General features: G+C 45.2%; 1 protein-coding gene across 4 annotated transcripts in view; it reads right to left on the bottom strand.

The window, feature by feature from the left end:
• MYH10 (myosin heavy chain 10) overlaps positions 1-24,587 on the bottom strand; it is a 91,608-nt gene that overhangs the window by 48,341 nt on the left and 18,680 nt on the right. For all 4 annotated transcript variants that reach the window (XM_039562338.1, XM_039562339.1, XM_039562340.1 and 1 more), the window contains exons 4-5: positions 10,305-10,332; positions 558-660 (exon numbers count right to left, since the gene is read on the bottom strand). In XM_039562338.1, the coding sequence (XP_039418272.1) occupies positions 558-660; positions 10,305-10,332 (131 nt within the window). The remainder of the gene's footprint in view (positions 1-557; positions 661-10,304; positions 10,333-24,587) is intronic.

The following is a 24,587-nucleotide window of genomic DNA, read 5'->3' as shown; positions in this document are numbered from 1 at the left end:
TAAATCAGAAACTTCTATATAAATAAGTTTCAAGCTACCAAAAAAACCAATATTCTCAGATATAAAAGTATATACTCACTTGTTTACAGTGTAACAAAATCTGAGCTTTTAATTAGATGCCGGCTTCTAGATATAGCAAGTCTACAGCAGTTTTTAAGATGGATGATTTTTCCCATTCACAAGTTAATTTTTGAAGGCACAGAAAGCTTCTTCACAAATATAGTACTAAAAACTGCATCCAGTGGGAACTAAATTCAGTTAGAATTGCCTGGGTTTATCGATTTTTTTTGGAAAATGGGGTTTATTGCATCAGAAAGCTTTGCTTTTATTTGTATAAAGCCTTTAATTTCACAACAGAAATTAAGCAGCTGACATGCATTAGAAGTTTTGGCGTAACTGCTCATTTCAGCCACTGCTAAAGAGAAAATAATGGTTGAGACAAAATTACACAATTATATTACAGTTTATCTTTAATAAAAAAAAAGTCTTTTTTTCAAATGCAAAGATGGTTGTTTGCAAAAAGAGCAATAAACAAATGAGAAAATATCCCAACTTACAGGAATATTATGGTCCTTTCTTCCTTTATGGGAGGAAGCAACATGAGCAAGGTACTGAATAACCTTCTTAGTGTTCTCAGTCTTCCCGGCACCAGATTCACCTCTGCAAAACAGGGCAGACATTTTCCTCAAAATTCATCTTCAACAACTCAGCAATCTTTGTTTCCAGCCCCTCACTTCATCCCATTTATGGCCCTGCCCGTGCAGCAGATCTTCACTGACCCCCTAAACCCAACAGCAGGGATGTTGCAGGGAACCACAAGGTATTTGTTGAAAATCCTTCCTTCATCCTAAAGATCCCCTGAGCATTAAGGTGTTGATACAAGGTGTAACATCAGTTTGATTAAGAGCTTTTGGCTTCATGCCTGAACTCCTTGCTACCCACGGTAACATGAAACACTTGTCCCCTGCCCTGATCACTGCAGACAGAATTTTTCAGGGTGCAGATACACTTTTATTTTTAAATCATGAGACAGATATATATACACACTTTTAGCATGATTTGAATATACTTTATATACCAGGATTTGGAGATGGGAATTTCCAAGTTAAGGGAAACAGTACCTTTAGGAGGCAGAAATACAGTGTAGTAAAACACACTTTAAACAAGAGATTCTTTCCACTGCTCGTCTCTGACTCTTTTCTAGGTTAAAAATATATTTAATGCCACGGGGCTACATGAAACCATTAAGAAATGAATTTATCAGTGCAGAGTGGCAGAGTTCACAGATCAATAAAGACAGCACATGCACATTTCATTTTTAAGCCAGAGGTGGATTTAAAGCAGAATATGTTTAGACAGAATTGACGGAGAGGTTTACAGGAGATACTCAGGGCAGGAAATGTGACCAAGTTCACGTCCCTGCAATCACAAATGATGTTAGTACGGCTCTAAAAATGCCAGTTTGGGGGTTTTTTTCTAACCTAGGTCTGATCTTCAGACACATCCACCCCGCAGAGGGATGGAGGTGTGCCCTAGGCAGGACTCAATGGCTGCAAACCACTGGAGGAAGATTTCCAGGGAGACAGCGACTGCCACGAGCAGCTCTGACGTGTGGGAAGCTGAAAGGGATTTTATTATGGGGATTTGCATGGAAAGAGTGGAAGCACTCCTGTCATTCAACAGTTGTTCAAAAATTAACAGTTTGGAGGCCAACTCCTTTGTAAGAATAACAAGCACACATTTTCTCTGCCTGCTTATTTCTCCTCTAAGCTACTTATAATGGAAATGTTCATTTACCAGGGGAATTTAAGCACCTTCTTTTGCAGCCTTTTCCATCGTGCTGTACACCCCAGTTTGGTAGCTAATCTGCATTTCCTTAGGGATTCAGTACCTCCAGACCTGCACTTCTAGATCAGATAAGAGCTGAGGAGCATCCCTATCCTCACACTGCACTCAGCAGCTGCAGAAAGGAGGCGAGAGAGCTCTTGGAATTTTAATTCTGCACATACAGGAAGCATACTGATACCAGCCCAGATTTTTGAGAGAACAGACTCAAACACTCTCATTGCTCCTCACCTTCCAACAGCAAAATCACAGCAACCCCACGGGGAATGCCCCTAAGAGAGGAGAGCCTCTGCTAAGGGATGGCAGGATGGGCATTTCTGCACCCAGGAGCAAGAAGCTTTATTCACAGCAGCTCGTGGGACTCCTCACAAGAGCTTCAGGTGAAACAGCTGCTGTTTGTCCTGACAGAACAGCAGCAAGCCCCAGGTTTGGCTGGAAAACCCTGGACAAAATGGTCCTGCAGCTGAGCTGTGGGATATTCCACAGCCTCACTGACCCAGCTGTGGCTGCAATTCCAGAGGGTTAACCAAGGGCCCCTGTTCTACTGGTGGCATCTGCTTCTTGGAGGCAGCTCCATCAGTCTGTCTAAAACCACTTTGGTCCATTTCTCCTCACAATCATTGGGAAATACCACAGAATATGAAAGATTAGAAAGCACTGCATTCAATTACTCCGAGCTTTCCAGAGACAGAGGGGAGTTCCCTGCAAACTTGTTGACTGGGCTGGCTTTGCTCAGTGCATGGAAAAACCTGGAAGGTCCTACCTGAAAAGCTGGTTGCAAAGGAGATTACTCTGAGAATTGGCTAATGGATAACTGGGTTTCCTTTTTGCCAAGATACCATCAGTATGAAACCCAGAAACTGGGTGTACTTTGGGACCGCTACAAGTGGAACAACACCCTCTGACCTAATGAAAAATCCCATTTCCACCCAGCCCAGAGTCCCCACAAACATGACAAATGTGAATGCTGATAAGCAGGAAAAAATCCCCAAACCATCAGGTGCCAATTCTTGCTTCTCAAGTCTTTATTTCTCATTTCCCTTTCACTGCAGTGTTTACATTAACATAATTCGTGACCATGAGCAATAATAAAAGCAGCTTTGCCTGTTTCTAGATGTGTATTAAAATATGCTAACGCTAAAACTATTCCAGCAGGTAAGAGAAGTAAGAAGCACAGCAAAATATACATTTACATTTTAAAACAATACAATTTGTTCTTATTGTCAGCAGAGCTTGGGAATGCACTATTAGCTGTGCCTGTAAAGCTAGAGAAACATTTCTGTCAAATCACAAGAAGAAAGTTTATTCCATTTTAAAAGAGGGAAATCTCCTCTAACACACACAGTGCAGAGAAGCTGGTACAATAAACACAGCTCAGAGGGCAGCTTTGGAAAAGGGCAGCACGGGATTGGAAGAGTCAGCTGCAGGCACACCAGCAAAACTGCACAAGCACAGGAAAAGCAGCAGCTTGAAACACATTCCTTGTGTTAAAAACCCTCTAAGTCTAACAGAGGGGTATTTTAGAGAGTCTTTATGCAAGACCTCATTCAAAAGCAACACTAACGGATGTTATCATCCCAGTCCTGCTCTCCCTGGAGCTTACAAGAATGCCAAATATTTCCTGCAGCATCGTGTCAAATAGCTCTGCTGCCACATACTACGAAAGAATTCGAAGATTTAGGATAAAGTCCTTTGCATTTATAGGAATAATGACATCTGCATACTTTGGTTCTTTCCCAGGAGTGCAAACACGGGGATTATAAAAATAAATTAAAATCTTCTACCTCTATCAACCTGCCCAAAAAAGGTAAACTCTGAGTAACACCACATACAATAGTTACGGAACGAAGCTAAAGCTCAACTTTTTCAACCCCTTGTTTTAATACAACTCAATCTGTTACCATAAACTAAACAACTAAAGCCCTGGGCTGAGAACCAGCCTTACCTCAGTCAGTGGCAGCTCTGCTAAAACTGCATGAGGCTCTTTATTTCACCTCCTTCATTTCAGGCTCAGCTCCACTGGTAGAATCCAAACCTTATGGGGCTGAATGGAAACACTCAGCTCCAGCCTTGGGCTGTGCCAAACAGTGCTCCCAAGGAAGCAAACCCTCCTTAGCTATAGTTGGAATTACAAGGTTATTCCATCACTTAACTGAGGGATCTCTCCCTTGGAAGCCACCTTCCAGGGACAGGTCAAACAAAGTCAGACACTGACTGGTGAATTTATGCAGGATCCCATGTCCAAGTGCTCTTCCCTGGAGCAGCAAAGCTGCTGCTTTGAAGCAGCTTCATGCACATTTAAAATAGGAAAAGTTTAGCCAGCATGAGCACTTTAAAGTTTAACATGGTTTTGAATGTAAAGCTGGAGTGCCATTTTCAGCAAAGCCGAGAACTCTCCAGGCAAATTTATCCCAGCTCCAATTTGGTTAGCAAAAACCAGGCACTGACTCAACCAGCTGCAGCTCCTTCCCTGAGCAACTCGAGCCCAAATCTTGCACAAAAGGCACTTCCACTGCTGAATGGATTCTCCTCTGGAGAACAGGCAGAACAGAGAGGGAGAGAACTCGCAGGTGACAAAGCAAAGAGGCAGCAAGCAGGGGTGGGAGCCTCTCCCCACAGCACCACTTCCAGCAGCAGGTGTTATTCCAGGAACAGGTCAAGTGCCCCTCCCAAGGGACCTATTCCCAGAGGGAACAGTTGCTTTCCTTGCTGTCCAGCAGCTTTGAGGCATTCACACATCTTGTGACAGTGACAGCACCCGGCGTGGCAGGGCCACCACCTCTCCCTGACCTGGGAAATGCTTTATGGACTTTAGGGAAGTCAGATGAGTTTAAAGTTGTTTACTGAAGGCCCACTGCACAGACTGGCCCCCTTCCAGCCCACTTCCCCAGAGAGCCATGAACTCCATGAGCAGAGGCTTCCCAGAAGGTACAAAGTGCCCGAGCAGCACAGGGCAGAGGGACACAAACCCCCACGTCCAAAGGAAGCTCTGCAGTTCAAAGACAGCTTCTCTTTGTCTTGCTGCCTGGGCACAGTCTGCAGACTAACAATATTCCTGAAGATGTGGAATGCGTTAGGATGGTCAGATGCAGTTGGAGATCATCTCTGTGATTTAAATTCCTGAAAAGCTAACCCAAACAAGTCAGGATTTTGCATTTTGGATGCCTGGATCACTCAAGCCTTTCCTCTGCCCCAGGAATTTCAGGCTGGTTCTATCCTTCCTGATCAGGAACAAGCTCTGTGATGAGAAGTTCATGTGGCAGCAGAGGGTCCTCCTGTGAAGAAGTGGCACCACTCCCTTGGCACTTGGGCAAGTTCCCAGCACACAGAACCCAACCTGCTGCTCACAGCTCCCCTGGCCAGCAGGGCCTCCTTCCATGGAAGCAGCCACTTAGAGAAGGCCCCAAACCATGGAAATATGGAAATATGCACTTAAATTGTTTGGAGGAGAAAGTAACTGCCTATGTAAGAGCCCCAACAATGGCCTTTTGTCCTTGTCACAACAGCAGTTGCAAAGAACAGAGGAGACACTTATTCTCAGGCACAACTGAGCAGATCATCTGCCAGTTACAAATTAACAGATATTTACAGACAAGACCTGTAATTAAAGGGTGTCTTAATCACCTGGCTTATTTTCTGCAAGAGGTATAACTGATAGTTTGGAAAAGAGTCATTAATTGGCTTTACTATTTACGTGGCTGCTTTAGAGTTGCTTCCTTTGCCTCCTGATGCTTCACATCATCTCCACACCACTTGCCTAGGGAATGTTACCAGCTGGATTCCAGCCAGGGGTTGTATACAAAAATGTTTGGTATTTGCTGGTGTTGGCCTTTAATAAGCAGCCTCTATTCTCTCCACACCCCATCACTCCTACGGAAGCCAGTTCAGATTAGATATCCTTGTAGGGCTGCAAGCATCTGCTAAACACCTCTTTATCAGGCCCAGGCCCAGTTTGGGGAATACCAGAAGGCTGTGGTAAGAGTCTCCACTTCAGAACGCACTGGCTCTGAAAGTGCAGTGCAGCACATTTTCAGAGTTGACTTTCTTGAGTATTTCCCAAATTCCTAATTACCACAACACAAATTTCTTCATCTTGGTCATCAGCCTGGCATGCTCAGCAAGCAGAGAAACACCAAAACTTCACAAAATAGCAGCTGGAGCTTCTCCAAGAAAAAAAACCAACCAAAACCCGCCCTGAAAAGCTCTTCAGCACAACTTCACATCCCACAGAAATGGGAAAATGTGCGGGAAGATCTGGGAATGTTGCAGTGTTGGCATCACATCTCTGTACAAATCACTGATGGATGCTGAGTCAACACAGGCTGAAAGCTACTGCTTTTATATATATATATAGAACTTATGTTATATATATATCTATTACTTATAAGCTAGGAGGAACATGACGTTTCTGGAACTCCACGTATTTTCCTTTCTTTTCAGCAAACTAAGAATTTACAGGCAAAGTCCAAAATAAACTTTCATTTGCACTCCAGTCAAGGGGGAGTGATGAGATGCACGTTGGTTAAGCCCAGCTTCCCAGCAAAGTGCTGGTTTTGAGGGGTGCTCGTTTGCTTTTCGTTGAAAAGCTGGATGAACTAAACTCCCAAGCAGAGGAGAGCTCCAGCAGCCTTTCTCACCATCTGTTAGTGGTTAGCAGCCCAAGATTAAACCATCCAACTTCAAAGCTAAGAAGAAATTCTCACCATTACTGTTTGTTCAGCTCCTCCCATCTCATCTTTAGCCAAGCAATAATCTGGCTCTCACCCATGGATCGTCCAAGGGATTTGGGAGCTGTAAATGTTCCTGTCTCTGGCCATATTTGGGTTTTTCAGTTGGTGAAAGGCCAAAGGGCACATCAGAAATCCCATCACTGCTCCTGAGGAAATCAGGGGGATGCCATGGAACAGCAGAGGCCTCCAGCTATGGGAAAAGGACTTTTGGTTCACTCTGAGAAAAGCCTATCCATAATAAGTTTATTCTCCAAGTTTCTTCCTGGGCTCAGTACTCCCTAACTCACACAAACAGATGGGGAAGGGGAGGTGCCACTATGAACCAAGATAAAAACCAGAAGCAAGGGAGTCAGTGCATATTACACACCACTAACTCCCAGTCACGCCCTGGAGACAGTCCCTGCAACAACACAATTGTCTAAATTTGGGTGCTTAAAAGGTGGGGAGTGGAAAGGGGAGAGAAAAGAAGGTAACAAAGAGAGCAAGACAGCACAGCACTTCATGCTCAGAGACACCTCCTGTCTACAGCAAGAGCAGGAAGGCATCTGTCATCAAGTCTGGATTGGAGAAGCGCAGGACAGCCAGAGCAGCTGCCAGTCCCAGCAATCCCCTCCTAAGAACCAGATTCCATGTCAGGACAAGGTGTTTTGCAGCCAGAGAATGCAGCAGCACAGTTTGGTGGAGGCTTTTTTTTACCTCCTTGGTACATTTGACTTTGGGAAAATATTACTGACTTTAAAAACACCAGTTTATGCAGAACTCCTGATGGAACATTAGCAGGTGATGAAGCTGAGACAGGAAACCTCCAGGTAACCCCACTGCCTTCAAAACAATGAGATGTTATGAGAGACATGCTTGGAGAACCATCTGTGCAGCTATGGAGGTAAAAGCCTGTTCCTGCAGCATCTCAGTGAAACACAGCTCATCCTTCAGCACAGCTTGCAGAGAGAAAAAAATTAAGAGAACTCTCAGCAAAGTGGACTCCTCAAGAAGATCGACCTGCACTCACCTTCCTCACAGAGCTTGTTATTTACTAGAATAATGATTGCAGGAGTGCAGGCCTTTTTGAGGAAACAAGCTGGTGTTTCCTAAAGATCTGCATGGGGGAAGACAATGGAACTGCCTCAACCCCAGATTTAATTACACGCTCTCATGCCAAGGATAAAAATGCCATGTGTGCCACATTCAAATCAGCATTCAGTTCTCTATTGAGTTCAGAAGATCAAAAGCTTACGTTCATCTTGCAGGCGAGGCAACAACAAAATTGGAGACCAGAGTGTTTGAAGCTTTCCAAGGTAAGTACAAATGGATTGGACATTCACTAAGAACCAAAGGAAGGCACCTGGAAAACTACAGAGACAATCTCTGAAGACCAAGAACCCAAAGGCTTGTCATAGCACCGATCCCATACTTAGGAATTGCCCCAAAAGCAGCACTGCTGTCTGCCAAGAGGAAAAGGGGGCTGGATGCAGAGCCCTGGTGTCCTTCAAATACCATTACTGGAGAAGTGACTGCTCCTCCTCTAAAGGCCATGAGAGGTAAAAAAACCAGGAAACTTCATCAATAGAGGCAAGGGAAGACAGGTGAAGATGCAAAGCAGACAGACCTTCAGCAAGAAGTGGGAGAGCTTTGTCTGCAGACAATTCCGGTCCAGGCAGTCAGAGACAGGGAAATGACAGGCACACCACAACTGTCCACTCAAAGGGTGTTTTTTTCCCCATTAGCTACCCTGAACCACTCCTACTGGAGAAATGAAAAAGTATTCTGAGGGCTGCCAGCCTTAGTAAACATCAGGGTCAATCAGGTAATCCAGGTCCTGAGACAGCAAGTTTGGGATGAGAAGATGAGCCTTATGAAGTGCCACAGGAGTTTCTGAAACCCCTTCCAGTGTGGTTAAGACACTCTCCTTGCATTTCATTTATTCCTCCCTTAGTCTAGGACCTGCAAAACCAGGGGCATGAAGGGGGACACACAATTTACCTCTTCACCAGAAGCAGCAATGCAAGGCAGAGCCAAGCCCAGCCACCCAGAACCCAGCCCAAGATGCACGAATTCCATGCTCTGTACCAGATACCAAACAGGGATCACTTGTCCACTCAGTACAGAAGGATCAAAAGCTCACAGGAACCTTAGAGGCGAGGTGATGACAAAGTTGAAGGCAGGAGAGCTTAGAGGCTTTCCAACTTGGAAATGAGCAGATTGGACATTCACCAAATCCTGCAGCACTGCCACTCCAACCTTGCGGCTCAGCTGACCATGCAAAGGAGAGTGAAGTTCATGCACAGACACAAAACATGAAGCTACTTCAAAACATTCACCTGGGGCAAGCACACGCTGCCAAAGCATCCACAAACACACGAGAACAAAGCGTTTCTTCTCACTCTGGGATCCCATCCCTGCTTTGAGGGCTGCTTTGTGCATGGCACATGAAATAGCGATCACATGAAAACAGAAGTCCTGCTAGGAGCAGGAACCACAGACCTAGCCAAGCCTGAATTAACTGGATCAGCTTTTATCTTAAGTACAGAACTCTCTTTGCTTCTGTGTCCTTAGGCCCTGAGAACCTTGTATTCATGGTATCCATAGCTGGAAAAAGCATGGCTTGAAAGGATCCACCCTTAGTCCTGTAGAGACTCTGAGAGTTAAGACGCTTCTGCAGGAAGCAGAAGATGGAGAACTGAATCCCTTCATGTCAAGAAGGACACTAAACCCAGGACTCCTTCCAGCAGTTGGTCTCCCCACTGAGCTATTCCAGGCAGCAGGATCCTCCCAACACAGTGGCACCCAAGCACTGTACCTGCCCCTCTCCCTCAGATACCTGAGCACGCTGTGTTCCACCCAGGCCTGGTCCCTGCAGGCAGCTCCAGGACAGAGCCAAGGTGTGGTTCCCAACACAGATGAACCATCCTGAGCCCCAGGCTGCTCCCAGCAGGGACAGTTTCCCTCCTGCACCTCGCACCTTCAGGCTGGCACACGGAGGGCTGGCCCAGGGGACTGAACGTGAAAAGCACCATTCTGTGCAGGGCTGGGTTTGAGCCAGCCTCGCTCCCTGAGCACGCAGGGAATCCTTATCCCACCGGCTGCAACTCCCAGCGCCAGCACAGGAAGCTGCAGGAACACACAGTCCGTGGGGGAGAGGGAAGGAAGCTGGATCACCCCTTCCAAATGCAGTCCAAGCACAGAGCAGCTCAGGAGGCTCACAAGCTGAAATCCGGCTTGTGTTCTGGCTTCCCAAGCACTGCAGTTCCAGATCCCAGGAAAACTCAGCTAAGAAGAAGTTTGCTCTTGCGGGGAAAAGGGAGTTCAGGTAAAAGGGAACCTTCATGTCACCTTCCTCAGAGATCCCCCCTTGAGGCACACCCAAAGCTGAGCTGCTGCTCAGGGTCTCCAGAGCCACTTTTGGCTCTTGTCTCCCCCAGGCATTTCCCACTGAGCAGTTACAGCACAGCACTGCCAAGATGGGAACTTCTTAAAGCTTTTGGATCAGATGCACAACTCTTCGCTGCCATTTTTAAATTAGATTTCTTAAGCAGCACATGCCCAGAAAATGCAGTAATGTGAATTACAGTATTAAAAGACCATATCCCCATATTAAATATCACTTCATGCTACATCTTTTCCCGCTGCCTGTCAAGATTAAAGACCAAGATTTGACTCCCACAGTTGTACCAAAGCCCCCTCTCACAATACAGATCCCCAAAAGTGCCCAAATGAAAAGCAGTCACTCACGTGCAGAGAATTGATTGGTCCTCACGGTCTGCAAAACAAGAACAAACATGGTTACAGGGGTTTGTTTACACTGTTCTGTGATTTGCAATACGGTTTCTTTTAATTTAATATTTTTAATATTCATTTTTTCAGTTTAAGAATTCTAAGGACACTCTGAAGTAATTTTAATAATATCCCTTTAATAATATCCCCAGTTCACATGCACACACCCCTCAAACAACAGCTTAGAAGTTCCTAAAAGTTTTGCCATTTCAGATAATGAAGTCAAAATTCTGGTTCAATTTATTAATCATCCACAGTAAGGTTTTTAAATATGTTTTCAGCTAAAGTGGACTTACACTTCTTATTCTGTTCGCATAAAGAATTTAAAACCTTATGTGAGGAGAAAACAGTTTCAAGCACACAACCCTGACAACCACACACTTGGAAAGAGCACTGCCATCTCCTGCAAACAAGTGCTTTCCTCCACAGCTTTTTGTTTCCTTTTTTAAATGAACACACAGGCCTGAAGAGCTCCCACAATTCAGCTTATTCATGCAAGCCTTGTCCAAAGGACATCCAGGGAAACCCAAATGCTGCAGCATTGTGGCTCAGCACTTCTGTGCCACGCAGAGCTGTGCTCACGATCTTTGAGAAGAACTCCTGAAGGTCAGACACAGCCTGCAAGGGCTATTTCATCATGGCAAGAGCTCCACAGAATATATTTCAGCACCATATTAAAAATTATATCATCAAAACATCCAAATATACCTGCAGCAAGTAAAACACTTCAGTTCAAGTCTCTCAGAGCAGGCAGATGTTCCTCGTGCACGCTGCCACCACAGGCTGAGGCACAGATGCCACCCCTGGCAAGTTTTAGACTGCATTAACACCAACTATGACAAAAAATGGAGGTGCTTTCTGGCTGAGAAATGTTAAAAACATGCAGTCAGTTGTACTTTGAACCCGTTGTTCAAAAATACTAAGAACTAGGAGTGATCCCCTGGCGTGCTGTGCAGAGCAGCTGCACTGGGCTGCGCTTTACCAGGGGCAGAACATGAATCCTGCAGCCTGTGACTGTGTCTTGCAAGCAGATGTGAGCTCCAAAAATCCCTCCTGAAGGGTAACAAACAGCAGAATGAGTGCAGGAAAACTGAAATATTAGTTTAGATTATTAAAAAGTGGGAAAGAAAAATTCCAAGAGTTGGTGACCCTCCTGACAATCCTGCAGGGATGCTCCCGGATCATTCCCTACAGCTGCATGAGGTGTAGCAACTCCTGCACAGACACACCAAAAAAAAGAAAGGAGAAGCCTGGGACTGCAAGAAATGAAAGGTGAGAGTGGGCAAAAGCAGTGGGAGTATGACAAGAGAAACATTAAGAAAACACTTGTTTATGTTCTTCTGGGTTTGCTATCTGGGAGCTGGTCTTGCAAGACCTACCAAAAATAAGTTTTTGGTGCCAGGAGCAGCTGCAGGGCAGGGCTGCAGCCGCAGCTGGGTGTCCTGCACAGACAGAGCAGTGCAGCTCTGTGACCCTGACCTGCTTAGGGGCAGCCAGCAGTGACTCGTGCACTGAGCTCCGTACGCCAGCAAAAACTCAAGGTGACGCAGGACAGGACAAATCATCTGTTCTTTCAGAAGAAACAGCGGAATGAAAGCCAAGTCGGTACCATGCGTAGAGTTGAAAGTCAGTATTTCTTAGCTTTAGTATTTACTGAGGCGTTTTTTTAAAGTGACAAGTTGATTTTTCCCTTCTTACTTCCCGGGAATCACTTCACTCTAATTTTGTCACTGTAGCTAGGCCATTACCTCAAAAAACACAGTCTCCTCTAAACTAGAGCTCTTCAGTTTGGAACTTCAAAAAAACTTAACACAGCTAGCACTTGCCTTGAAGTTTAATTTATTTAAAGGCAGCGTGTGTTTGTCAATGCTTTGGATCATGACATTTGTTACCTGTGCATTTACCACGCAATGCTACTGTGCAACAACACACAAGGCACACTGCATAAATGAATTTTCTCACCCAATTAGTCCTAGAGACAATCTACAAGTCCAGAAAGTTGTATTTATTTGTCATTGCCAGAAGCTCCAGCAAGTGCAGCCAAGCTTTTTAATTTTCTCTGTCCAGGAGCCTGAATGGACACAGACCCTACAAAGTAAATTATCTGCACTCAAGTGCAGATCAACTCCAAATCCATTTCTCTGTGTCCATCTGGACTCTGAACCTCACAGACCGTGAAAGTGGAAGTAAGACAACAGCAAGCTTCAGGTTTTGCCTTGTGATCCTTCCCTTATGCTGATGGCCAGTTCCAGCACCCAGCACTGACCTGACAGTACCCAAACCTACACATGAAAGCTCGGGGTGATGCTTCACACAGTGTCAAATGCCAGGTACCTTCTGGCCCAAGGAAGAGCTGATCTCCCCAGACTCACTCTGAAAAAGCCTCTGACAAAATGACTAACGTGGAAGGGTTATTTGTGGCTGGTTTCTTCAGCTCTTCTCCTCCCCCAGAAAACACGATGTGTCTGCAGCCTTGATTTCCGAGCAGGTGGTTCCCCTCCTCAGGACTGTACCTACATTCCACTCAGCCTGCCTGGAAGGGCTGAGCCCATGTGTGGCTCTTGCCAGATTTGTTCTCTGGGGTGAGGCAGAAGCTCTGAACTCCTCTGAGCAGACTCCAGGGCTTGGCTGATCAGGGGTTAAAGCAACTCAGCTCACTCATCAAAGATGCTCAGTAAGTCAGTTCAGCTCAATCAGGTGAATATTAGCACGAGGATGAGGACATTTAAGAGGCAATGAAATAACACCAAGCTCTTAATTTAAGTAACATCACAAGACAACCCTTTGGTTTTAATCACAAACCAAAACAGGCAAGTCCCATTGGAATCTACCACTTATGCAGCTTGGATTTAAATATCATCCAAGGTCTTCAAGCTACACTGAAGACCACAACATTCAAGTTGCACAGAAAAGATTTTATCCAATATCCCTAATTTGAAAATCAGAGTTAAAGTCATGCAGAGTCTAAGAATAAAAAAAAAATTATTTTCTGCTGATGAAGTAACACTTTCTGTAGACTAGGATATCCTTTTGAATGGAAGAATCTGGAAGCACGAAGGCAATACAACCTGATACTCCAAAAACTTCCAGCTTTAGGCTGGAGCTCCCCCCCTGCTGTAATTCAACTTGAGCAGCTGTTGATGTCTCCTTTCCTCTGCCCAGTGTCCCATCCCATGACCCCCTTGGAACCAGCAGCTGACTGGGCACATGCACAGTAGCTGATGGAACAGCAAAATTTAGTTTTCAACCAGATCAGCTCCCTGGTGGAGTTTGTAACAGAGCCAGACAAACCCTGGAATTAGCATATGGAAAATGAGAACCACCTCTTGTGCCAGCTTCTGAGGCTCTGGTCACCCTAAAGCCACTGTGAAAAGCACATTGCCCAGCCCAGGTGAGCTGCAGACTCTTCCCAGTGAATGTCTTTCACTCCTGCTCCTCTCACCTCCACCCACGGGCAGGATCTGAGCCCCAGGTGAGGAGCAGCAGCAGCCCCACAAAACCCCTCGTACTACAGGGACAAACCCTTGGAAGAGAGGCCAAGGAGAATTACCAGAACACAACACAGGAAGAATTACAGCTCTAAAAGTCATTTTTACCTACTCTGCTCTCCCCTCCCCAGAGGAATTAGCTCTGGGGACAGCAGCTGGCAGCTGCTCAAACAAACCTGGTGCTCAGCAGCAGAAGGGCTTTTAAAAATCCAGTCAGAATAGATTCTGATGTTATAATAAAATTCAGGAAGTTTTGGCTGTCAGAATACAAAATCATTTGAGGCTACAGCCCTTCATTCACCAAGCTATATCCTCCCAAAACAGCCTAGCCCTAACAAACCCCTGTTAACTCCAGGGGAAGGCTCCAGATGTACATTAAACATTTGTTGGGTAATTGGTTCAGGCAGCACGTTCTGAAAAGTTGTAGTTCCAACCTATAGACTCTGTCTAGAAAAGAATTACAGTATTTTAAAAGCAGCTTTTCTTAAAGGCATAACTTTGTTCTGCTCTGGTCACACTGTAGTCATTTATAAACTGATATAAGACAATCAAACAGAAAAGCAAAAATCTATCTTCAAGTTTCCCACTGAAACTCAAAGACAGCAACGTTTCAAGCACAGGAGCTTTCTCACAGAGCAGAGTTTACAAGCACACAGATACCCAGCCTCTACAACTGGCTTTGCTCCAATTACCCTTTACTATATTGATATTTTGAGTATTGCAAATGTCCAGATCTCTCTCACGATTTGACTGGGAATGAATGGAAGGAGCCATTTGGAGCTGTCCCTGAGTGACCTGCCCAACCAGAAAGGCATTTTTTGAATTAGCACTCATTGATAAATCTATGAAAACAATTCCACGTGTGCCTTGCCTGCTTTCAGCTTTAACCTCTCTCTGATTACAATTCTTATCAAACAGGAACTTCCATACAGACCCTGTCTCTCAATCCCCTTATTTAAGGTAAGAACATGAAATAAGTGTGCCAAGGTGAAAAAGGTTCAATCCAGCAAAGCAGTGAAAATGGATGTGAGTTTTAACCTGCTTTCCCAACTCAGGCTGGGGAGAAAGCAAAGGGCTACCACACATCCAGCCAGCAGAAAACCATGGAGAGGAAAATGGCTCTTATTTGCAGGTACAGCAAGGGTTGTCCTCCCCCAAACCCAAGCACAAAACTCTTGTGGATCATTCATTCTGGCATAGCCTTTCCTTTTCCCTCTCCAGAGCAGTGATCAAATGCCAGCCCCATTTCTGCAACAGACATCAAAAAAAATCCCAGCTTTTTTGGGGGGGTGGAGGAGGCAAATTCTTTGATATTCTCAAACAGGAGACATCACTGGCTTTCCAAAAAGAGACCCCACGGAGGGGAACGGAGGGTGCTTGTTTATTTGTAGGTGGTATTTCATCCCCAGGTGCCACAGACCACAGCCCAGGAAAAGCTCCCTGGTGGATGGCCTTGTTTGTTGTGGATGCAGGCTCCAAGGATCTGTTGTATGTGTGCCCTCTGCTGTAAGTGAACAGGCTCAGATATCAATCTACCCAAGGTCATTTAAAAATTGCATTCCTGACAAGTTCTGTGAAAACGGGTCAGTGCCTGGGGGAGAGGGACCTTCCCAGCAGCACAGATTTTGCTGCTGCCAGAGCACTCACAGGACCAGGCCATGAACGCTTCACGGCAAGAAAAGCACGCAGGTGGTCCCACAACCTGCCACTCTTCGATTCCAAGCTTCCAATTATTTTCTTTTTCCTATTTTCCCGCTGGGCTGATAAGCATGGGAAGAGATCTGCTTACAGAGATGATGCATGCCTTTTTAATTTGTGTTTGTCTTTCAAATGTTGCCTGGTTACTCCCTAAACTATCATCAAACACTTAGCACTGCAAAGTGACTTGCAACAAACACCTCTACCCAGAGCCAGCAGGAAGAGTGACAGGCACAAGTTTGCTTGCTGGGCACCTACCAGGCCAAATGTGCCCCGCCACACTTGTGGGCACCACGAGATTGCTGGCTATCCTACATTTCACCTCCATCTGCAGCTGTGCAATCATCTCCATGTGCAGCTCACTGCTCTCAGCGCTGCTCTGCAGCCTCCCACAGCCAGGGCAGTTTGCAGGAATAAATCAGCATTGTGCCCACTGTGACCCATCAAACGCTCCAGGGAACTTGGCAGGAAGCAGGACATTTGCTAACGATCCAAAGTTGACATTTCAAGTTTTAACACCTAAATTTCACCAAGTTAAAACTGTTTAAAGTTTTAAAGAAGCTGAACCTACACATGCCCGAAGTGTCTGACGTGACACATCCAGCAGTGCTACGGGAGCTGGACAGTATCACTGTCAGGTTACCCACTCAGGAGGTTTCAGGTGACTACAGGATGGAAACATCACAGGTATCTCCAAGAAAGGTGAGTAGGATCATTGCACTATCCTTCCAAAAGCTGAAAGGAACCTCTGGAAGTCAGAAATTCTCAAGGACACTTCAGGGGAAGCCACCTCTCGTGGTGCACCTTCAAACTGCATTTGTTTTTGTCTTCTTGCCTTGTCATCATCAGCTCATTCATATGTTGGTCAGGTTTTACATCCAACTCTTATTTCTTTCAAACTGCCAAGCAATGAACTTGCAGAAATTCTCATTCTTTGTCCCAAAAGGTGTAACATTAATTTATACCAGAGGAAAGATTAAATTCAGGTGCAGTCCACTCCTTGTGGGTATCCAGTGGTTTAAAGTCTTAGAATATTTATCAGCTTTGCTTCATCAGTGCTCAGACACTTTTGTCTCAGAACACTGAAAGCCCCCAGTACCGCTCAGACATCAGTCCATGGAGAATTACATCAACCCTCTTCCTGCAGCCCAGCTTCAAAGGCAAATCCAACAGAGCTGCTTTAAATCAATCAGCAGTTGGCAGCTCTGGGTGTTCACCTGGCATTTCCCACGCAGCCTGATACACGACAGACACAGCCAGCGTCTCCTGCATTTCCTCTGCCTGGCTGAGAACTGTCAGCTCGAGCTGCCACACACCCTTTTAACAAAGCAGCATTTCACTCCTGCCTCTTGCTGCAGGAGATCCCCAACTCTGTAGTGAAGGGTCACTGAAACACCTCTCCACTGTGGGGTGGGGCATTGGTGTAAACACTAGGTGTTCCTGCTATTTGTTGAGTTAAAGTAACAAAAGATTTTATTACAAAGGGGGAAAAAAAACATGTGGTTCTATCCTTTCCTCTGGAACATCTGAGATAAATCATAACAGCCACGCTCCAGGTTTGCTGCTGGCTGAGTCCATTACGTTAATAATTAGCAGTGATACATAGCAGAGGTCACTCGAAGCCCAGTCATGGCTTACCCTGCCACTTGTTACAGTGACCCACAGCACTGGATACAGGGAGTTTTTGCATGTCTGCAGCACACGAGGTGACCACGCTCATTATTCCCTCACCCAGCACAGCCCCAGCCTGGGAGGACTCAGCCAAGCTGTGAATTGAGACTATTTTAGAAATCACGAGCGAGGCATTTGCAACATTAGCTTGAAATTCCCCAAATTCCTGAGGAGAAAACTGTGACGTGCTCAGCCCTGCCAGCCAGGGCTGAGTCAGCACAAGAGGACAAAACAAACAGGACTATGTCCTGCCCACCACATGCAGCTGGGGGTAGCTTCCCTGCCACGTACCAGGGAGAACTGGAATTTTATTTCACTTTTTAGCCCTAATTAAGTTTGAAGAACCTTAACTATGGTTTAGTTTTCACTATCACTCTTTCACTCCCTTTATTAAATATCATTAAAAGAAGCTCTAGTAGATCTAATTTAGAATTTACAACAGAGCTGCTAAGTTTGTGAACAGCAGTTTATAGGTAACGTGCTGCCCCTGTACCAAATTCAAACAGGTGTGGGTTTATTTATCCAGCCTCTTCAAAGAGGGGACTGCTGTAATTTAGGAGATGAGCAGAGCACACAAGGCAGCTTCAGTTCGGAGAAAATCAGGGAAAACTCCCTGGGCTCCTGATCCCCACAGTGCCAAGCTCGGGGCCAGGCACAGCTGCTGGGCCCAGCTCGCTGCCCAGGCCAAGGGCTGGGTCACACAGGAGGGTTTCCTGCAGCTCAGCTGAAGGGCAGTGACAGTCCAGAGGGAAAGACTCCCCCGACTGCCCCGGCCACAGCTGCCAGGACTGATGCCTGTGGAGCTGCTGAGACACAGGAGCAGGTCTCTGCCCTCCTGACTTGTGCCTCCCAAGGAGCCCTCCCAGGAGAACTGAAAATCCACACAGGCCATCCCTACGCTTACATTTCAGCTCTTATTTGCATTCTGCTTAGCAGTAACCTAAGATTAGTAGTAGCTGGCAAGCCACAGGCTGGACAAGGTTTATTTGGACTGCAGAGCACTCAGCATAGCAGTGGTTTCCATTCTCCATCAATCCTGCTTAAGTTGTTCTACTTCCCATGTAGAACAATTTTGTTTAGACAAAGATTACACTGTCAACTGAGACAATGATTCAAGGAGGCCCTTTAAGATCTGCCATGTAAGCTCACTCATTTAACTTTTGCTCTTCTCCTTTCCAAACAAACAATCTAGCACAAACCACTTAACAAAACGGGCTGGCAACTTTCACTCCAGTGACCTCTTTCCCAAGCTGTTTGATTATGCCTGAACTCCACGAGTTTGGGGAGAGAGCAAGTGTGACAACAGTGACACAGCAGGGGCATGGTTTGGTGTTGTGTTCAGTCACACACAGGACACAGATCACCTCACACATCACCCCACCACAGCAAGGCCAGCCACGTGCAGGGACCCATTCCAACGCCTCGGCCTGGCTGCTGCTGGGCAGTGAGTTGTAAGGATTTTTCTGAAGGATATATCCTCAGTCCCACAGCCAGTCTTGTGACAAACTTGTGGAAATATTTTTGGTCACAGATTTGCTCCACAGACTCCTTACACCTCTGCTCTTCAGCACTGGAGTTACTATTTTTCCCAAGCGGTGAACACAAGAAATTCCAAAACACTTTTGCAAGAGAACATGCAAAAGCCACTGCTACATTCTCATGAGACGTTTCAGGAGACAAAAGCTCTGGAGTTTTCATCCCTTTACAGTCGAGCCCACCATGTGAGTGTGGAAAGGTACAGCACAACCCACTTCATGTGCTGTGTGTGTTCAAGCTGAACATTTGTCTGCAATTAAGATTTGGGGAGGGCAGGGTGGGTACCTCAAATCAAGTGAGACAGTTCAGACACTAAAATCCTTTCATCAAAAGACCCAAGTCAGTGGTATGTTCATTTTAAACACAAATTTGCTTTCAATTTGATTCTGCATAGGTTTTAAAGAAGTTCAACAAGTCAGAGGACAAACACCACACTCCCACCCTCTTGTGCCTGAATCACCACTGAGTTCACAATAAATTCCAGTTCAGCACAACAGTGTGCAATTGCACAATATAAATCCATCCATCAGCTTTTAAGACAAAGTCACAGATCTCTTCTCCTTTGGAGGAAAAGTGTCGACCTTCATTTCTGTAAGGTCAGAAGAGCTTTTACTCACATGAACTTGTGCACACACACAAGAATCTTCCTCTAAACATGAGCATCATATAATCCTTCTGCTATTTACAGGGGGAAATCCTTAAAATCTCCTTCTCTCTCCCCCTTGAGCACACAGGCCTGACACAGACATTATTTCCTGGAAGTACAAGGCACTAACACCCATCCAGCAGTTTCACAGCAGATACGCTGGTAACTGAAGGGCTCCTTCCCTCATTAGGAGTCACTGGTTATCAAATGGCTGTGACTGCTGTTTTAACACTGTTTCCATCTAATAACCAAGTGTACACGACACTAAAAAGGGGGATAATATCTGCCCGTTGAAGCAGGAGGGGAACAGGAGGAGCACCTCCCTACCAACAACTTCTCCTCATCCATTTTCAGCACCTAGTATCACCTTTCCTCCAGACTTAGTCCTTCTTTAGAAAAGTATGTGAAAAACAAGGGTACAGGAAAGAAGATAATCATTGCAAAAATTTTTGACCCAGTATTATGAACTCATTCCTGTACTAAAGGCAATAATATTTCCTTGTGGTTTTGTGAAGAAAAATTTAACTTCATCTTTTAAACCCCTTTCTTTTGAAATGCTGAATGTCACCACGAACAACTTCTGCTTTAAAAAGAGATACAATGCCATTTACCTCTTGTTGGCCTGTTGAACACTCCAGAGCAGTAGATGGAAAGCACCCAATACAGACTAATTAAGCTCCACGCACTCATCATAAACTCACAACTGTGCTGCAGTTTCCAGCGGTGCCATCAGGCTCTGCAGAGCCAGCTGCAGCAGATTCCTGCACTCCCACCTCTCCTGTCCATGGCCAGTGAGGCAAACAGGAACCCATCCCAATCCCAACCCTCCAGCACAAGGAACACCCACGGCCACTTAACCCCCCTGTCCTTCCACATGCAGGCTCCAAACTAAACTCACTGACAGGGCAAGGCAGACCTGGAATCAGGATGTTGGTCTGACAGCAGGCAGTGTAAGGATTGAAAATAGGAGGTAAGGATGATTCCCCATGAGACTTTCACAGCAAATTCTCCTGCAATTTCCTGATCCATGTACTCCTCACCCAGGCTTTAGGCACCCACTATATCCTGAGGCACAGACTATCATAGTTTAGCTCTGCTGTTAAAAAAAATTGCTTCTTTTTGCTGTTTTCAACATGTCATCTGCAGATTTCAAGTAGTGACTCTTTGTTCCTGCATAGGAAGAGATGGGTGGAGGAGGCTCACCATTCCCTCTGCCACTTCAGATTTAGACTTCTATTACATCTGACCTGAATTGTCATTTCCTTACTGAACAGTTTTGTTCATTCTGGTTGTTTTTTCAATGTCTCCTGCTCCATTTCCTCTTTGCCCAAAGCAGGGCAGGCCAGGACTGTACAAAGTGCAGATTAAATCACAGAATGGTTTGGGTTGGAAGGAACTTTAGAGATCCTCCAGTGCCAGCCCTGCCATGGCAGGGACACCTCCCACTGTCCCAGGCTGCTCCAAGCCCCAATGTCCAGCCTGCCCTTGGGCACTGCCAGGGATCCAGGGGCAGCCCCAGCTGCTCTGGGCACCCTGTGCCAGAGAACCACCCTCACAGAGAACAGTTTCTTCCTAATCTCCAATTTAAACTTCTGCTTTTTCCATTTAAATCCATTCCCCCATGCCCTGTCACCCTATTCCTTGTCCCAAGTCCCTCTCCAGCTCTCTTGGAGCCCTTTCAGGCCCTGCAAGGGGCTCTAAGGTCTCCCCAGAGCCTTCTCTTCTCCAGGCTGAATAACTCCAGTACTCAGAGCATCATCCTGGTGCCTCCTCTGGACTGGCTCTAGCAGCTCCACATCCTCCCTGTGCTGGACCCCTGAGCTGGAGGTAGCTCTGCAGGTGGGGTCTCACCTGTGTTTGTGCTTGGGGTGTACTGTAAGTCTATATACTATAAAAATATTATATTATTATAGATTGATTATATGTATTATGAAAACAGAAAGAAAATGTGTCAAGTCTGTGGTAAAAACGTTTCCTAGATTGATCCCTTTTCCACTTACTCCTCACGTTCTCTACCTGATTTGCATTTAGATGCATTTGGATTTCCACAGACCCTTCATCCCTTCAGCTCCTACATTACCGAGAGAATTCATCTTTCCCAAGATGTTTATGCACAACAAGCACAGAGGAATGCAGGCTCCAGGGTTTGCAGCAGTAACTCCCAAACCATAAAAAGCACAAAACAATGGACAAGATTGACCAATCTTTAACCAGTTCTTTGCCTATATGAAGGCCTTTCCTCACACTGCAGTCACTTACAAGCCTCTGGTTAGGACTGTTACCAAACTCCTTCTGGAAAGCTGATCATGAGTATCGTGGTCTCCAGATTCCCAGATCTGAGCAGGACCCTCAGAGATGGCACCAGTAGCTCACATCTGGCTGCTCTGCTGCCAAATGTTTTATGCCAAATGTTTTTGTACAGCACAGTCCATCAGCTATTCCATCTCTGAGATTCTTGCAGTTTTTCTATTTTCAACATTTTTCTACTTACAAACCCTTCAGAGTGATTTCCTGGTATTTTCCTCAAATTTTCCACAAGAAAATCCCTGAGCAACTTCAGAGTAGACATATATAAAGAGGTAGACACCTATATTTTCCTGCTTTCTCTTCTGCATTTTCGTTCTCCACACCATCTGATGGCTCTACCACCACACTGAGAAAGCCTTAGAACAGGATGAATTTGAATGCCCCAGGGTGATCAGAAAGCCATGAGCTTTTATTCACCTTGTTCTGTGAAACAGATGCACACCACCTTGCAACTGAATCCTTGAGGAAGGCTCACAAAGTCTGCCAGGAATTCCTGAGCAGCCAAGCACCTGAGAGCAGCAGGTCTGGACAAGTGAAAGGAGGCTGGAGATACACCAAGATATAAATTGATGTGACCCTGGGGTCAGAGCCAAGGAGAGCAGGACACCAGCAGCCCTCACTTCTCCCCTCTCGCTAAGGGACAAACACCACTCCGCTGCTTGTTGCTTCCTTGCCAGAGGATAACAAAGAAATTTAAGTTGAGAGGAAGGGGGAGGGAAAAGGAGCTGCTGCAAGTGCTGGCAGGAGCAGTTATGGCATAGCTGCACTCTTAGTTCAGCAGCCCAGAGGAATCCAGGCACGGCTGACAAAACCCAGCTTTGTGCACAGCACGCAGCACCCGGCAGGGCTCTCACGCTGCTCTCAAGATTAGAACACATTGAAGGTTTTGTTACATCAAGGCATTACTGCCTGTGCCTGTCATCTCGAGGCTTGAGCCAAGCAGAAGCAAATTATCCATTTCACAACCACCTAGAAATAAAAAGAGTTTAATTTAAACTAAAGCTTCAGTGCAGGAGCGGGTGCTGACTGAGTAGTCGCGCAAAATGATTCACCTCATGAATGATTTCCCAAGTTGGATGCACTTAAGTCTTGAATTCCTGTCTGTAGGCACAGTCACAATTCAATTATGAGGCCAGCTTGCATAGCAAGTTTTAAAATTAAAGTCATCTCTGGTTGCTCAGAATATCAACCAAAAAAGCCCATGGAAGTAGCTCAGCTACTGCAGCATTTCACTTCAGCAGTGGGAAGAAAACCAAGGCACTGAAGAAAGTAAGAATTCCTTATGTAACAATTGTCACTCCTGTCTCATTTGTAAATACAAGAAAGTTACTGAAATTACATAAAAAAAAGATGTCAACTTCTAAGCAATTAAGCCTTAAGAGAGATTCATTCACTTTCAATATCATCATTCCTAATTAAGCACCCAACCTTGAGGCTGAACAATGGACATCTTGACACAGAGAAGGACAAAGGTCAGTAAAGAACCAAAACTTTCCCAGCAATAACAAAAATGTCAAAAATGCAGCTTTAGAACTAGATTGTGTAAGTTCAACTGAGCTTGTTCAGTAAGTGCTTGTTACTGATGCCATCCACAGCTGGCCAAGCAAGGTGCAGTAATTCAAATCATGACAACTCCCAGCCCCTGAATCCCACAGGTTTAATATCAAGAGACAGAACACAAAAGTGAGGGGAAGGAGATGAAATATTGCAAAACAAGTTCAGCTGACAGAAGTATTTATCATTTTACTTCAAATTCAAAAATAATGAGGCAGGAGACTGTTTCAGCATGATGGATTTCAGTTTTTTCTACTTAATTTCTTGCTTCAAGAACCTCTTTCCCCGCACTCAGCCATGAAGACACTGCATGTGACACTCCTGGAAGTGTACAAGCAAGCTGGCTGTTAATGGTATTGTCACCTTAGTATTTCTATTCCACACCTGCCCGAGTGGACCAAGTGAAACCCCAGAATTCCCAGTGTAACAATAAAGGGACCTACAAATCCTTCACGTGACATTTACCAAGCAGCCAGTTCTGCTGGGATCATCATCCTGCACTTTGTAACTCGTTAAAAGGCCTCGGGGACCCTTTTGGGAAGCCAAGATGTAATGAAAATCCCAAGAACATTCATGGCACATTTATCAGGTTCCATCTGCTCCTCACAACAGAGAACACCAGCCGTCACTCCCAAGTTTTTCAGTCTCAGAGCAATTTTTCCCTCTTCCATTTGAAGATTTAATAAACCTTTAAAAGAAAAGAGTTGCCTTACTTTAGTTTCAATTCTTTTCTTCCGTATCTGGGGGTGGATATGCCCCCAAGGGAGGACTTAAATCAAGATTAACTACAAATATAGATCAATAAGGTGTTTTTAAGAGAGAAGTATTGCACCTGTAGGCAGTTCTGGCTTCTCCAACACCAAGTGTTCCCGTCTTACGCTGTTTCCGATAAACCTTCTCTGCAACAGGATTAAAGGCAGGCCTAAAATATCAGTGCTAATTTGGTGCTCATCAAGATGTCCTCAGGGAAGCAGGATAAAAAGAAGAGACTAAGCATAATTATACAAGAGTAATATTAATAGGCAAGCTGGGCTTTAGCCACAAAAAGTCAACAAGTTTTCCTTAATATTTCTTCCAAAGCACTTGTATGTCACTGAATAAAGAGGCACAATAAGACAAAGCTATACTTCCTCTAGAAATCCAGTGGGAAAATTGGAAGGGAAGAGGGAAAAGAGAAAGTCAGCTGTGGAAAAAACACTAGTGAAAAATTTATGAGTGCTTCTTTTGCACAATCAAGTCTCCCTTGCTGGTAAAATATTGCCACAGACCTATTAGCCCTAGAAAATTCATTTTCTTAAAGAAAATCCTAGTCTGTGGCAAATGTTTATGGCCCATAACTTT

The sequence above is a fragment of the Corvus cornix genome, chromosome 18, assembly GCF_000738735.6.
Source record: "Corvus cornix cornix isolate S_Up_H32 chromosome 18, ASM73873v5, whole genome shotgun sequence".
In the NCBI taxonomy this organism is placed as follows: Eukaryota; Metazoa; Chordata; class Aves; order Passeriformes; family Corvidae; genus Corvus; species Corvus cornix.
This window is presented reverse-complemented; position numbering and strand designations above follow the sequence as displayed.